The 17,669-nt window shown below is 34.3% G+C and overlaps 1 protein-coding gene across 2 annotated transcripts in view; it reads right to left on the bottom strand.

Moving 5' to 3' along the window:
- Positions 1-17,669, bottom strand: part of LOC116338427 — a 27,613-nt gene extending 9,944 nt beyond the window's left edge. The window contains exons 1-11 of one of the 2 annotated variants that reach the window (XM_031763659.1): positions 16,810-17,669; positions 8,393-8,439; positions 7,893-8,109; positions 6,223-6,491; positions 5,898-6,016; positions 5,164-5,372; positions 4,470-4,708; positions 3,919-4,251; positions 1,404-3,758; positions 1,100-1,282; positions 526-698 (exon numbers count right to left, since the gene is read on the bottom strand). In XM_031763659.1, coding sequence (XP_031619519.1) covers positions 526-698; positions 1,100-1,282; positions 1,404-3,758; positions 3,919-4,251; positions 4,470-4,708; positions 5,164-5,372; positions 5,898-6,016; positions 6,223-6,491; positions 7,893-8,109; positions 8,393-8,410 — 4,115 coding nt within the window. In that variant the 5' untranslated portion in view covers positions 8,411-8,439; positions 16,810-17,669. The remainder of the gene's footprint in view (positions 1-525; positions 699-1,099; positions 1,283-1,403; positions 3,759-3,918; positions 4,252-4,469; positions 4,709-5,163; positions 5,373-5,897; positions 6,017-6,222; positions 6,492-7,892; positions 8,110-8,392; positions 8,440-16,809) is intronic. The other variant, XM_031763660.1, reaches the window with a different exon arrangement.

Below are 17,669 nucleotides of genomic sequence, written 5' to 3'. Positions count from 1 at the left end.
CTTCTCCTGAGAGTTTATTGAAATGTAACACCGCCATACAAAAATTGCTGAGAGTCAGGAGAAGACTCACATTCATTCTCGGACATTCATATATAAATATATAAATTGAGCAATTTTCCAAAGACAGAGAAAACTAATAACTGTATTAATGATACATATACGAGTTGTATGTCTTAATTAAGTAATCTAAGACAATATTTAAAAAATATTAATAAATAAATAAAAGAAACGGGACAAACACATCTCTATAAAACAACTGTTCAACTACAGACCTACTGTTCCTATCATTATTATTCAATTGAAACTAAAAAATGAAGATGACAGGTATTTAATCGAAACCAAAGACTTCGTTTACTCTCGATTATTATCCAAAATGAAACCATGTGCAACTGCCAAATTGTTTATTCAAAATGATATGAACAGAAGAGTAGTGAGATATAAAAACGTGGACAAATTACGAATTATCGATACATGTTATTATGGTATAGTGTAAAAGAAAATGAAATTGTTGAATGTTAGCCGTACTTTCCGCAAACCTTACAGGGAAACACTTTGCAGGGTATATCTTCCTGTGTGATTAAAGCAATTGAAGTACCTGACAAACTTTGTCCGTTGACCGTGCTAGATGGAAATGTGTTTCCCCGTCCAATGCAATGAATTCGTGTGTGACCGTGCAGCGCTGCTTTCGATGTGAAGCTCTTTCGAAAATTGAAATGAATTTTATTGATTTTGTTAGTCATAATTTATATACATATATATTTATATTTTTAGTATATAATGGCAATGGGTAGCAAAGTTTTTTGAATCAATTTTTTCTCATCTTGTTTTTCAAATATAATCAAATAAATGAATCGAACGTTTTCTTCATTTTTTACCGAATCAAATATGATCCTTTTCACCCAATAGCGAATACTAATTGATATAGTTATTTGATTAAATGTTCCAAATCATCCATTCCATTTGGAAAATTGAAACAAAAGAATGATTAAAATGGATTCCATTTTCGAAATTTGTTCCTTTCCAAATAAGAAGGTCTGACAATTGAAATTGGTGCGACACTCAACAAACAAAAATTATCAATTAATAAATTGATACTCACTGCTGAACAATCTGGCATTTCACAAACATGCGGACGAGCTTCTTGTTGATTTGTGGCATTTATCGAATTTCCATCCGCCGAATTGAATAGTTCGGAACTCAAGTGAGTGCTTTTATAATGAACGCAAAGCTTTTTCCAAAAGTAGTAAAATTGTACACAGTCGCCAGTCGTTTTCGATGGAATCTAAGTGAGAGCGAATGCATACGAAAAAACAGTGAATATCTAGGGCATAAATAAAACAAAAAAAAACGAGACTATACACCGGAGGCGCCAAGAAATGGCACATCGTGAATTGAACATTTACCTCTTTGGAAATTTTGTAAAAGTTCTTTCCGTGCGTTTCAAGGCCATTAAGAAAAGTTTCAACTTCTTGCGGTTGCCAACGATTATGAATAGACGATGGTGGTTCATGTAACATTTTCAAAATTGCATTTGGAATATCACCGTTTGCATTGAGCAACGCTTTTAATGCCATCTCTTCCGAATGACACGCTAATGGAACTGCACTCGATTTGGCCAATTCAACGAAACGCTGAATTTGCTTTTCGTTTTGTAACACATTTGGCTTCCACAACGGCAGCTCTCTCTCCGATTTGTCGTTTTCATAAGCTGATTTTGCTGTTTCCGTTGATGGAATTATGGCTTGAAAATCCGAACCAATGTTTACTTTAAACTTTCTGGTAAACTCCGGAACACATGCACTTTCGGCAAATTCAAAATCAATCATATCTTCGGATGTATCCTTCGATACTTCTGCATACAAACCGGGCGCAATTCGTTTTGGATCAAGAATGGGTGATGGTGTATAGTATGGAGCCGATGCTTTTCGTAAAATCGATTTATATGCGATATTTCGTCGAACATTCATCTGTGAACTCTTTGCATAGCATTGAATATTTTCTTTAACTTGATGTGCGGGCTGTGTGAATTCAGTTGTAGTGCTGTTAGTGGTTGAATTTGCAACGGTTGTTGGTGCATTTATCGGTAAATTGGACGGGCTCAAAAAGGTCTCGGTGTGCATTTTTTCCGTTTGATTTGTAATGAGTATTTTACTTTTTTCTATATTAACACAACCGCCACCATCAAGTTTTTGCTTTTTTGCACTGGATCCCGATTCGAATTCGAACCGATTTATGGGATGTTTAATGATAAAATCCTTTGGCGATGATGATAACAATGGATCGTCAGAGTTGAGCATCATTTGTGACTGAAATGCGGCCGATGGTAAGTAATACAAATCAATGTCGTTATTCTGTTCACATGCAATACTTTCGTTAGGCAACACTTCTTGGAGTGCTTCTTTTACTTCTTCAGCGCTTGACATGGTGCTGGTAAAAAATGCAGCCGACAATGGTGACGATGGATTGCGGCTGTCGACAAGGAAATTTCGTGATTCATCAAGAAACGATAGGTTTTGATTAAACTCGTCGATATTTTCGGTGTGATTATTTGCATTGGCTAAATCGCTCTTGGAATTATATTCATTTTTAATTTCACTCTTAAAATACAATGTATCGTCCATCACAACTTTGGTGTCGTTGAAAAGCTCATGTTTTAATTTTAAAATTTGCTCACAATCGCTGAGTCGTGTGTCTTTAATGTCTTTGAATAATCCATTTTCATCGAGGAAGCTAATATTTTTCTTATCATCAAATATAGAATTGGCATCGCCAAAATGATGAGTATCATCAAGGAACGGTGACGATTGTGTAATTCCTTCATGGCTGGCTGGCGGTGTTGGATAAGATAGCGGTGATGTGGGCAACGATGAATTCGATGTGTGTGCCGTTGGTGAATCATCATTTTCACTTTCGGTGCCATAGAGCACAAAATCTTTGGAATGAAGTGTGCTAAATTCGGCCAAACTTTCCGGTAACGGTGAATTTAGCACAGCCTGAATTTGTCGCGATGGTGTATATTGTGATAGAATATTTGTATCGTTCAGATCACCGCCATCGGCCAATGCATATTCGCCAATAGTTGAAATGTCACCAAGCTGCGACGAACCACTGGAATTTTGTAAGAGTTGAATGGAATCGACTGCTTGCAAAAGCATCGCTGTATCTGGTACATTATACACATCATTTTCATTGAAGAATGTCGATGTCGCATCAGTTGAATAGGCTAACGTGTACACGTCGCTTGATCCATTTGCATTTTGTGAAATGGTTAGTGCAAGTGGAGTGTTTTTCACGGAATTATTTGACAATGATATGCCCAATGGACTTGTAGTTGGCGTAACCGGACTGGATACGGTCACATTTGTTGGCAATAGAACCGTTGTTGTTGCTGCTCCTGTTGTTGTTGTCTGTTGTGTTGCATTTGATTTAAATGTCAGCGTACTACCATTCGTATCATTTGAATTACATTTGACCGCCACTTTTGTACCGCGTTTTAGTAATTCAATGAGTGTTGCATCTTTTGTTTCAATAGAATTCTGTTTATTTAAATTCGTGCTCAACTGAATATTCTTGGCAATTGTCGTTGGGGTCACATTTGTCATGGTTGTTGTTTGGCACACTGGAATCGACGTGATGGCATTTGATATTTGGCTCGGCGTCACAACGTTCGTTGTAGTCAATGTTTTTGGTGCCACAAAATTATCCGCATCGATTAAACGACGTGATAATGTTGGCGGTGCAGGTACTGCAAATGAATTCTGAACAAAAAAACAAAAAAAAAACAACAAAATATTAATACGACAAGAATAAAGTGCACGCAAACGAAAAAAAGGGAACCGAAGAAATAGACGACGACGACGACAATGACAATGAATAAGAAATGAAAGTTAATAAGTAAATGAAATTCAAGCAAATTACTTTGAGTATGTCTTTTCCTCGCTTGCTTATGATTTTTTCCTCGATGAGAGCCCGAATGCCAACGCTTGCTGTTTGCAACGGTGGCCCAGGTGTCTCTTTTTTATCACATTTTTTCGCTTCGGCATCTTTCTTGAAATATCCACCATGCAAACGCATATGACCATTAAGAGCTGGTATATTTTTAAACTTTCGATGGCATAAATTGCATTCAACGGGTTTTTGTTCCGTCTTCACCGTATTCCCATTGGCCGTTGATTGTAGTGTTGTAGTTGCGTTTGATGTTGTGTTTATCGTTTCAACTTCAGATTTCGTTTGGGTTTGTTGCAGTTGAGTCTATGCAAAAATGAACAAGGATTAAAACTTTGTTGGTTCTTGTTTTTTTTTGTTGTTCAATCTGTTGTTTTTTGTTCTTTTCTCGATTTAAAAAAAATTAAAACTTTTTTCTGTTCAGTTTGTGCGCACAAAATGAATTGCACATTTTTACAGCCGCAATAGTCGAGAATATTATTTTTGTTGTGTGTGACACATTGTTAAGTAATATTTTTTTTTACCTGAATGTTCCAGGTTCTTGGGCGCGGAATGGATTTTTGACCATTTTGTTGGTTGGCTGAAGTGAGACTCACGTTTGGTTTTGTTTGTTGCATAATCTGACTAATGAGCTCAAGCTGTTGACGTGACAGCCCTTCATTACTAGTAGCAGCTGGTAAGCTCGGTGATTTCGATCCATCTCCTCCTACTCCATTACCATTAAATTGCAAACAATTAGAACCATGCGGAGAGCTTGCATCACCTAATTTACGGCCACACAATTGCACATCACCAAAAGCAAGATGAAAAGAGGCAACAACAAAGACGAACACGGAAGTTGGAAAATCGAATTGAAAAAGCAGAAAATATCATTAAATATACAGTCACCTTTTCATTCATAATGTGAATTTATTTAAATGAAGGTAATTATTTGAAAATTATCTCTCACACTGACATCCATGCATATAAGAGCATGGGTATTAATAAACGTTTAAACTTTTGTTAAAAGTTTACAAACATGACAAAAGGAAGCAGTCGAGTTTTGCATTGAATGCGAGAATCATTAGACGGGAAGTTGACAAAAGTGACAGGCACTTATATTTCTTTTTTTTTTATTCTTCGTTAGATGAAAGTTTGAGCGGTCAGTGTGTGTGAATGATAGAGAAAGAGATATGAAGAAAGTGTGAGAAAAGCAAAATAAAATTATTATGAGCTTACCGCTTGCGGTTGCTGGCGACAAACTCAAGCCACCCAGAGGTCCTGTTGATGAAATCGATTGATTTGGCGTAGTTGGAGCCGTTGCCACCGTATTGTGATGATTTTCAGTGTGTCGTCTTAACGATCGTGCATCGCAATAGGATTTACCACAACCTTCTGCCTTACATTCGTACGGCTTTTTATTACGATGAGTCAGCATATGACCATTTCTAATAAAAAAGAAACGTGTTAGAGAGAAAAACAAGAGAGAAAGAAAAAATAAGAGCACACGTAATGATTTACGAATCCAATGAGAAATCGAGATCCACAAAATGAGTCGAATCAACTCGAATGTGAGCAAGTGTAAAGAATTGATTTTCATGCCAATCGACGAAATAAACGCATATGTCCATGCTCTCAATGCCAGAACGAACATTTCTAACCATTGCTGACCATTGCTAAGTAATTGAGAGCAAGAACGAAAGAAGGGAAAGAGAAGGTGAGCAACGAAAAATGGCGAGAACAACCACTGGTATTATATGAACTTCATTATTATATATTAGAGTTTAATCTAATATATGCTTTTGCTTTTCGTCTCTGTCTTCTTATTCTTCTGTGTTCTCGTGCAGTGATGCATGATCTTCGTCGTTTTTTCTTATTTTAAGTTTTTATTCATGTTAACGCTAAAGTTCACATTAAATTTTAAAATATTTTCTAACTTATTAACACAAGAAAAAAAGAAAGGTTACACTTACAAATGGTCTTGTCGTTTAAATGCTTTTGAACACATGCCACACACATACTTTCGTTCATCGCTATGAGTAAGCTTATGTTTTGCCAAAGCAGACGCATTACCGAACACTTTGCTGCATACCTATCGGCGAGAGTGATAATCAAATGAGAAAATTTTCATTCATTGGATAAATAAAAACTTATTGAAAGAGTCAGTGCCACACTAGGATCCACAGCATAGTACACACGCACAATAATGATGATATTGATTAAACGTGAAGTCCATTTTTCAATATAAAACTTTCTCTACACTCATATATATAAAATGCGAAACGTGACGATATTTACTTGGCATTGTTGAGGTCCGTGTCGTGTTGGTGATGATGTTTTCGGCCTGGACTTTTTTACCGTTGCCACTGTCACCGCTACTGCTGATGATGCGATTGTTGTTGTTTTATTTTGAGCGGTGGTTACCACATTTTCCTTAACGTTTGTATTCGATGATTGGTTGCGATTCACATTGATGTTGCTGTTGCCGTTGGTCGTTGTGACTGGCACAGTTGTAACGGTAACGGTGCCATTGCTTTGCACCGAGTTTTTACTGACTACACTACCGACTATTGAACAGTGAAGAAAATAAGCAGACACAATTGAATATCCCGAGAAAGAGAAAAAAAACAACAACAGTAAAAAAAAAACACACATACACATACACACACCAATATGAGAAACGTTCGGTTGAAATCACTTTGTGCTCGAAGAAACAATTCGAGTACACGCAATTAAAACTCAACACCTGCGTACTCAATGGCTACTGTAATGCTTTTATTATCAGTATTCTTTAGAGTACATTCATTCGAAAATTCTATATAGCTTCTGGGGGTATGTGTGTGTGTGCATTGTGTGTATATTTATGCGAAAGTCATCAAAGCGAACAATATTGAGGCGATAAAATTAACTATGTATAGAGAGCTTTATGTGCTCTTTTTATATATTTTTTCGGTGTATCTATACCAGCAGTGTTAGTTTGAACAATATTCCGAACATTGTTATTGCATTCCACTAGGCATAGAACAAAAAAATATTGAGCAAATGATTCGTTTTTCTGGCTTTTTTCATCGTATGTATCTCGCTTGCTCACTAATGTTTACCTGATTTACCATAGGAAAAAAGTGTAACAACCGAGTGCTGTTCATGAATGCATTTGAAATGCCATGATCTGAGTTATCTAAAATATTGAAAATGGTAACATCATCTGTTACTTTAATTTTACCATACGAAAATGTAAAAATAATTCCTTCAGATGTGTTCAAAGCACAGAAAGATGTAGAGAGCAACAAGATATATGTATATATCAAAATGTGATTGGTAAGATGACACACGCACTGCCACACATATACATCCTTTAATTTTTATTTCTTTTCTTCGTCTATCTATCTAACCATATCAGTGTTGAAGGGTGTAAGGTGATAAAAAAATTTCCATTTGAAATATACTTCTATCTCTCACAAACACAAACACACACACACTTATATCCAAACACACCCACAAAAATCACACAGAATAACACAATAAATTGAAGATATGGACATCTGCATAGGAATCGCATAAGAATCGCTGAACTAAAGCCCAAAAGAGCTCTCTAAATGACTCTTCTGCTATTTGCATACAGAAATCGTTTATGCTTAATGCATACACATAGAAACACATTTTGCACTCATACTGAGTTTCAGAAACGAGAGAATTCTCATTTTTTTTGTGTGCAGAATTTTTACGCTTCGAATATTTTTCATCAATTTTATTTCAGCACATACATAAAAGCACCCCCTATACAGCAATAATGAATTATGTGTCGACAGAAAAAAAAATGTGAATATATACGACAATCGGTATATGTATGTGTGTTTGTTCTCTGTGCGTTCAATATGGTTGAAAGCTTTTATTATTGGTTACTGTTGATGATGATATCGAACGATATGGCGTTGATAAATGTTTTCGAATATTGGGTCACCGATTACCTGTAGCCTGTATTGATCCTTGTATGTCAGCCAAAAGATCTGTCTCTGGATAGCCAATCGTCAATGCGGTCGTATCAGACTGTCCACTTGAATCGGGAGCCTCAACTGCCTCACGTAACTGAAGTGTTACCGAACCTTCTGCACCCATTGATGCGCTACACATCAACAGTCTTGGTGATGCGATACCGGCCAAAGGAAGTCGCAAACCTCCTTGAACCTACGCATAAAAAAAAGATTACAAAATATGACACCACATAAATATATGCTCTCTCTTTTTTGTTTCTTGTGTATGGAAAACTTTCGTAAAGTTTTAAATTCACATGAGAATAATCGACAATATCTCTATGATTTTTGTTTTCGTTCGTTTATTCTCTATTATTTTCTTTTTTGTATTTTTGCATTTTCTATTGTGCGAACTGAATCCACTCTCAAATCCCATGACTAATTTAAATAAGTAATGAGTAATACGATATTCACACCTATTCGATCGAAACACTCACCGAATTTACAGCAGCCATTGAAGGATTACGTTGTTGAAGGTATCCGTCTGAAAGCGATAAACAAATAAGAGCACAAAAAAATTTACATCTTTTGAAGTGTAGAAAAAAACTGTGTCACAAAATATGTATGAATATGAGAAAATTGGGGATGATGACAAACAGCGCCACTTTGGCTGTGAACTGATGAAATTTATGGGTAGTTTTTCTATTCCATTTTTTTTTGACTTCTTCTTTTTTTTTCAAAGCAAAACAAAATACAAAACTGTGTGTTAAACAAGCAACGATCTTCGCATACCAAGCAAATCACTTAAAAATGAATTGAGCTTCTAAATCATTCGAATGATATGGTTTTTATTTATAAAATGAAGGAGAAGAAGAAATCATATAAGACAAATCGGAAGGAAAATAGAGGAACGAAATATCAACAAAAAACAACAACACTAAAGCATCAGCCAAATATCCCATATGACATACATTTCGTTGATTTGTGCGAATAGTTGTTTTCATCTTTCTCAAATGAACTGATTAAAACATCGTGAGAAAAAGATTTCGCCTTAATTCCAGCCAAACAATTTCATTTTATTGTACACAATAAATCAGCGTAAATGGTCTAGATCGAAATTGAGCTGTGCGTTCATTACCATCCGTATAAATCACAAATTGTTGAAATGGGAAAATATGAAAATATTTTCACGAGATACTAAAACAATATATGGAAAGATATTCATACTTGTTCATTGTGTCACTGAAGCGAGTAAGTTTTCGTTTCGTTTTTTTTCTTTTTCTTTCATTGGGTCCTTTTATTCACAGTCGTCGTGAACACACATACACATGCGCTCATATAAATATATATTCGAGATCGAGATTTTATTTTCGCTGTTTCGCTTTCAAAGCATTCGCTAAGTGGATGTTATTTTTATGCGTTGGAGTTGCTTTCCATTGTGTATATGCGTTGTTTTATGCATCACATGGTTGTTGGAAAACGGCCTTACCACTTGCTTTTCATTTTCATTTCCCAGACTGTTTAAATGGTGACAATAAAGCAGAGCAAAGAGGAGGGGGGACAGTCACAAATAGATAGAGAATTAGAGAGACGGGGAAGGGGAACAAAAGTAAAAAAACATGTAACATCATACGATAATCTGGATATTCTAGATTTCATGGCTGAATCAAGGCTTATTGAATACACGATTGTTTTGTTTTATTTTATGTTTATTTTGTTGTTGTTTTTTTTTCATACATTTTTTTTTTGTTCGCTCTCATCCAATCTATAGCGATATATTTTTATTATTAACTATCTAGAATGGATAGAAAAATGCCAAGTTTCTCCATCGTTGACGAGAGGAAAAGCGAAGTCATGTACGATGATGTTTTCTTATATGCGCTGAGGCTCATTGGACATCGGCATAATAGAAATCAAAGTTAATGTGAAAAACTTGATCAGATGAACAATTTTCATAGACAATTTATTCACAGACTATTGATATTTTACACGACATAGAGCACAGAGCAGAGAACCAACCAAGGCATTGGTGAGTACTTTAAGCTTCAATACAGCTTAAATGGGAATTTTTATCTTCGATATTTTTTTTCTCTCATCATTTTACATTGCTTCTCTTCAGCGGTAGCATCTTTTTTTCTTCTACTCTCTCTCTCCATCTCTTTTTCTCTCAGACAACTTTGTTGGCATCGCGTACATAACATTGTTCTTTGTCTGACGGGAGTTTTGAGAATATATATACACAATGTATATATGAAATAGAGGGATATAGTATGTAAATGTTTATATGTGTAAAGTACGCAAATATGAGAATTCTCCGAATTATTATAAAATGTTAAGGGAAAAAATTCAAAACACTCGGAAACACTCAAAATACGCTTTTGCTTATAAGCGGACTTGGAAAATTCTTTCAAACTGAGAATTAATGCCTCTTTGGTTTATTATTATTTTCCAGTATTTCAATCAAAAACAGCACGCTCCATTTCGTCCATCGCTTTGCTTGTTGTTTTCTTTTGGCACAGTTATTTCTAGTGCTTTTGCAAGAAATCAATTTTCTAAAGTATAAAAAAAACTTTATTAGTTTTTTTTCTTCACAGGACAATGTTGACTGGTTTTTTTTTTTTTGAAATCTAACAAGAACACAGGCAAAATGGTTCCGAAATGTTCACAGCAAAAAAGGTGCCATTGAATGGAATGAATGAAAATGAAAATCAGTTTATTGTAATAAATTTTTGTCCACTTCTTCTTCATCATTATTTTCATCTTGTTCTCGAATTGTTTTCAGACGTCATGAAAAACAAAGAGCGAATGAAATGAGCTTATTGAATAAAATGCCAACGGTTTTTCATTTATAAATTGACAATCATTGTTGGCCACAATAATGCTCATGCATTGAATATTGTACGAGTGTATGATTAAAATCAATCAAAATTGAATGTCAAGAATGGCGTACGAATTTAATATCGGTTAAATTTGTGCATTGTGTTTAAAAATTAATTTATGCATGTGGATTTGATTGAAATTCGTGCATTATTATTTCACCATTTTTGGGGCGCCAAAAAATTATTAACTTTGGCAAACTTTGTTGCGAAAAAGAGAGATAAACCGCCACAGAAGCGAAGCAGAATGGATGCGTACACCGAAGCAACGAAAAATGTCATGCTGTTTCAATTAAACTCATGGCTGTACGCCATCCATCCACCGATGTCGCATTTCTATTGGAGATGTTTTAATTATCATTCGCACATAAAATGTTTCACCTAGCATATCTCTTATGATGTAAAGGCAAGTAAAGTCGAGAAAAATGAATCGTAAAGTGGGCGGCAATGCCCCATAGAATAATGATTCTTGAAACAGCACTCACTCCAAATGTACATTGCATTTTGTTGGTGGTGGTGTTGTTGTTGTTATTTTGAAGAAATACGATTTTTTTTCATTAAGTAACATGCAAAACAACCGACGGAATCATGAAAAATATGCATGAAATGAATTTCGATTGTTTTTCGACGGAGTACGTAAAGAATATGTAAAGAAAAAATAACAGCTGAAAATTTGTGTGCCGAACATCAACAGAGAAAACGAAACAAACAAAACGAAAGAAGAAAAAACAACAAATGAAATAAATGAGCATAGAAGAGTGAACATTTGTGTAGAAGAAGACGCAGACGTTTACACATGGCAGAACCCTGGCCCACATTTCCTTGTTAATTACTTTTGGGTAACATATTTCAAAGTTTATAAATATATACAGAGAATAGTTTCATTTTTTTTTTTGTTTTCTTGCGGTTACTAGATATTTCTTTTGTGTTTAATGTTTCATTTAGTTTGGTTTGTGTGTTATGTTTATGCCTGTGCATCTCGTTCAAATCTCTCTCTGTGTGTCTCTCGATTTCTCTTGATTTTTTGTTCCCTTTGTTTGTTTGTTTTTTCATTTCAACTACATTTCATGTCAATAATTCTTTTGGTTCTTGTTTCTGCTTCATTTCGACTATACTCGCTCATAAATTTTCGCAAGCACAAAATACGAAAATGGATCGATGGATCGAGAGATAGGCGGAGAGTGAGTGAAAAAGTAAACGAAAGATGGAAGGATAGAGGTTCAAACAGATTTTTCGTTACGGCATATATAGTATGACTGCATGTGCGAACATCCATTCTTTCCTTTCTCGTTTATAGGCTTCTAGAATTTCACAATTATTTTTTTTTTTTGTGTCAGACACACAAACACCAAATATCAAAACAAATGAGGCTGTAAAATGAGTCGAAACTGAAATTAAATGTGCACTTGGATGTATTGTCCGTCACATATACACTCCGGAAGTATAACAAATCGTAGACATATATCGTGTTTTGATTTCAACAGAACCAAGATAGAAACACACCATAAAAATCAACAATTGTCAATGTATTTCAAACACAGAAATGTGTTTACGTCTCTCGTGAGTTTTTTTGTAACTTTTTTTTTGTTGATATTCGGCTTATGTGTCAAAAAAGCGAGAACGAGAGAGATTGAGTATATCAAGTGAATCAATATTTCATACCATTGATGAGAATCACTAAAATTCGCCACATGCACAAAAAACCTGATGAAATTGTGTATATATGTCAGACAATCTGAAATTTAATTATTATTGCCTATTTATTTTTTATTGTTGTTGTGTGTGATCGTGTGTGTTCGTGCTATTTACGACTTGAAGGAAAAGCTCAATGTATCTTCAGAGTTATCGAAACAGGCTGAGCGAAAACAACAACTGGTTTGTCAAAAATTAGATGATTTTTTATGTGCTTCCACTTTATCAAATAAATACATGATTGCCGTTTTGATATGCAATTATGTCGATTTTTATCATCCACTTCAGCTTTAACATATATATTCATTTCAGACAAATTTAATACACATGCCTAAGAATCAAATTCTAAATCGTTTTTATCTATGTAATCAAATGAAATACGCATGACTCTCGTTGAGCGTCATAAGAGCGAAATGGAATCAACCATTCTTATGATAATCAAATTCGATGTAAAACTACTTAGATTCACTGGAATCTCTGTATTCCTAACTTTGCAAACCTACCGAAAATAAATGTATCTCTCTATTCTTATTATTTCCTATTTAGAATACAAAACCGATGAAAGATGTGTCTCATCATAAGTAATACCTATTTGAGATTTGAATGCTAATGAAGCCACATCTATTCAAATGTGTGTAACTCTCGAATTTCAAATTGTGTCGACATGTGCTTGCATTTATTTCATGTATTTAAGTGTGATGCGCGTATTATCTCCGTTAAACTTGATAAGTATGTGTCTTTAAATTTTTGGTATGTTTTTTTTTTTGGTTAAGTTGAACTTTTCCATGCCGAGCTTAATATGAGTATGCATTAATTTGATTTAGTTTTTATTTTAAAGACATTGTCCGTTAAGCGTGATTTTAAGGCCCCTTTGCGAACAACTCAATGTGCATTTCGTTTTGAAAAGTGATTAAAATCCATCCCAGGACATTAAAGAAACACAATCGAACAAATTGTGTTATGTCAATTACGTTAAACTGTCCCCACTAGAATGTTTGTTCTATCTCTATCACTCTGTGTCTCGTCGCAAGCATATTCATTCAAACCACACGGTCTAACTCTTCTACACCATATCGGCTCGGCATAACATGATCAAAACCTTGACTATCATACAATATTCTCGATATAATATGGTTCTCCTTTCTATGCCTTTCTCTCTCTCCCTCTTATTCGTTAAAATAGTAAACGATTTAATATAATTGGAAAATAAATGGTGTGGGAAAAATAATTGTTTTTATTTCTTTGTACCATACTAAGTATATTATGTTGGGTTTAAAATTTCCACTTAACAACGACAATATGCATTGATTTAGAAATCTTTATTGTGTTTCAGCATGCAATAAATTTACTTTTATCTCGAAAAATCATAGTAAAATCCCCATTGTGATTTGTCTCTCTATACTAAAATGCAATGTACAGTGTACTGGTTACAGAACACTCACATTTGGTGTGAGAGAGCTTTCCACAAGAGTCGTAAAAATCACACTCCGCTCATTCTCTCTCTCTCTTTCTCTCGCTCTATTATTCGGAACATTTTCCAATCAGTCCTTGGTTTTTCACATATAACATGTAATATGTATAAAATACACACATGCTTTCGGCTATGACTATAGCTATGAGTATGGCTATGGGCGAGCATTCATTTCGAATTTTGGTATAATGCGCGAGACCGAAAGCATGTTAATGACGACTACATATTTTAGGTGACAATTAGTATAAATGTCTCTGAATATTTTGTTGATTTTTTGCTCTCATGCATTTTATGTGCGCTGCTATATTGTTATTAATGCCGTTTGTGTGTGTGTGTGTGTTTTTTTTTGCGCAAATACATTTGTCGTGCCTCTGTTAACTATTGAATTATTTTTTATTTATTTGATTTTTGACATTTATTATCAAGCTATATGAGCTTTGCGCTGTGTGTATGTATGTTGAATCATTTTAGCGACCATGTGCCAGGTGTGTCTTCGGCTCGTGCATCATTTGAAATTGCTTTTAAAAAGCTCCCTTTGATATATTTTTCACACTAAAATCTTGTTCCTTTATTACAATAAATAATGAAATTATTCACTTTGGCTTGATTCGCGCATTGAAATGAAGCTTTGTGTTTGAAAGTTAAGTGCAAAAAAGACAGCTTTTAAATAGTTTTCCCAACTTCTTTCATTTTCCAGTCGAAAGTTATGTGGACTCATGACAAATGGGATTTCTTACGAAAATTATGGCACATAAAGAAATGTATGTATGTCTGCGCCTGTGATGAACTCACTTGTACAAGATACCGAATAGAGATTGAAATCGACGGGAACCTACAAACATTTGACTAAGTTAAATAACATATACATATACATATGATGGCAGACTTGGCGAATTATCAAAATTTTAGTTATATTTTGTTTTCCTCGCAATTTTCGTAATGTTTGCTTTTTGTATGTTTCAAATTTTTTTTGCTGGTTTTCTTTCTTTACTTATCTCCTCTATCCTCTATCCGAATTTCTCTCGACAGCATCTCTGCTTCACTGTCGCTGTGGCATAGCACTTATTAGCTCATGTTTAATGTATGTATTTCAGTTAAGTTCAGCACACATTAATTTTGAGACATCAACGTAGCGCCTCATAAAATCAATGTCTATAAGTATAGCACAGTCATATCGAGTAAAATAAATTGAAGAGAGAGAGAGAGAGAGAGAGAGAGAGAATGAAATCTCGGCACAAAAATGTAGGCATCGAATGACATGCGTCTGCATATGCTATGTCGTTGACTCATCATTGCCCTTTTAAATTTTCATTTTGTTTCAAAAAGCATGCCGAGCATTTTTTTTTTCACTCAATTCTTCTATAGACCGAATATGATAATATTGGGTACGAGTTGGGATCGTAAAATGTAAAATGAAAACTTGTAATTTTCTTAAATAATATAGAAAATAATTGAACATGGAATGCTTACACACATCACAATACAATTCCACTATTTCTACATCATATTTCGACAGAGGCAACCAATGTGCCAATTGTTGTCCATTTACTATTGTAAAATGATGGCTAATTTCTATGCACATTTCTATACCAGTTGAATTGCCATTCTCGTCTTACGACAAACTCATTGGACATCGTAGAGAAAATGTTTTCCATTTGAATGGGTGTTCAATATTTTAAACAGTAGCGTACGAGGTCAAATTTCTAGGGGGTGTCCAATTGTGAAAAGTCTATTCTAGTGTAAAAAATATGTAGGGGAAAAATATGTTTTCCTGAGAAAATCCCTTGCCTTTTCCAAAACTCTATTCTAATAGGGGATTTATTGATTCTACTCGGATTCAAAGTTGATTACGGGAGGCATGGCCTGGAAATGTCTATGTAATTTACATATAAACGAGTGAGACTCAAACATGTTCTTCTTTTTCCATCAAATATACCAGTGGCGCCACCAATTTTACATATAAGCGCATACAAAATTTTCAATATGGCTGCGCCTATGAGAGAGAAAATTTCGTTTCATTCATTTCCGCCCCATGATGGGAGGATGATTTTCCTTTAAAAAACTTAGGAAATTTAAAGATTTTTTACTCTCATCAAAAACAAATCAAAAGAATTTTCCAAACCTCGGGGGGTGTAAGGCCCCTTTACACACTACTGTTTTAAAATTATTGAAACAAAGGATACATTTGGCATCGACCATTATTCTTTCGGTTCATAGATCAGAATACCAAAAGGAGTGCGTCCACTGACACACACACACCCAGTGTGTAGTTTTGAATTGAGAGAAGGATGTGAATAAAAATGCGGACATCATTGAATGAAAGAATACGTATCTGAGATGTGAATGTGGAAGGGTGTAATTGACATTTCATTTAAATTTCATACGCATCGATCAAAGCACCAACATTTTTATGCCGATGTTCAAGTTTTAAATATTGAAATGGGTTGATTTTACATAGGGCAAAGATTGGAACATCTCTTTTTGTGTGTTCATTCATTCTTTTATATTTTTTTCTTCTTCTTCTCCTTATTCTTCTTTTTCATTTATAGGAAAGAAACGAAGAGGGGCTGAATCTGAAAAAAATTTGCTACAATTTCCGTATGCGCTACGAGAATAAATGGATGAAATCAAATGAATGTGCAATTGTACATAATGGATGATGCGGGCTCGTATTTTTTTGAAGTCTTGTTACAACACAAACTTCCACATACAGTTTACCATGATCCATTTGTCAATTGAATGCAAAAATACTTTATGCGAACAGAAGAAAAACAGCACACAACATCAACAGAAGATGATGAAGAAGAAAAAATATATATGGTGAAACACATACATCATTTACAAAAATGAGACAGAAAAAGACGTGTGTACGTACCTTTGAAATAAAGTTGGCGTAAAACTTTATTTGCACAAAATAATCTATTGAATTAAGTTCCTTTATATTTGTGACGCGTCCTGAGCTGAATAGTTGTCAATCAAAGTGCTACTTATTATCTGATTGCAATGAATGACTTTGGGATCAAATACTTGTCTGCCACACGTTGATGGATCACAAAATAATAATTCGACTATTTTATATGTGTGTATGTAATAATTGAATGTTAGTGGATTCGTTTTTATTTTTGGTGTGTTTGGTGTATGTTCACTTGTTTGAAATTGTCATGAATTAAACGGAAAATAACATGTTCAACCAATTTATATTTCACTTTCGTACCTCAGTCACTTTTTTTTACATTGTTTACAATTGTGTATGCATGTGTGTTAAGCAAATTAAACAATTTTCAATTTTATTCTCATAGTTTTCTTTTAAAAAAAAAAGTCGGGGCCAAATGCCCCTTTTTTGTTTTGCTTGGCAACTTTTTTTAAATTTAACTTAGCACTTTTATATTGACCCCGTATCGAACTTATATATTTGTGTTGGAAATTTATTTTCTTTTTATATTTTTTGTTTAAAATTTCGTTTTCATTTATTCACGTGCATGCCACAATAATGGTAGGAATAAAATTAATAAGTGAATCGTCGATGCGATCGAAAGAAAAAGTTTAGGAAAATGTATTAAGAGCTAGTTTTTGATTTGATTACTTTGGCCACTGTTTTTTTTTTTTCGTTTCGTCTCACTCACTTGTTATGCATTAGTGTGTATGTTTGTATACATATACAAAAAATAATTGTAAATAAATCTTTCTAGGGATCAATAAGTGAGATATTTAGTTAAAACTTCTTTAATTTTTTTT

The sequence above is a fragment of the Contarinia nasturtii genome, unplaced genomic scaffold, assembly GCF_009176525.2.
Source record: "Contarinia nasturtii isolate CC-2019 unplaced genomic scaffold, AAFC_CNas_1.1 Cnas_scaffold_414, whole genome shotgun sequence".
NCBI lineage: Eukaryota > Metazoa > Arthropoda > Insecta > Diptera > Cecidomyiidae > Contarinia > Contarinia nasturtii.
The sequence above is the reverse complement of the archived record's forward strand: the minus strand, read 5'-3'. Positions and strand labels throughout refer to the sequence as shown.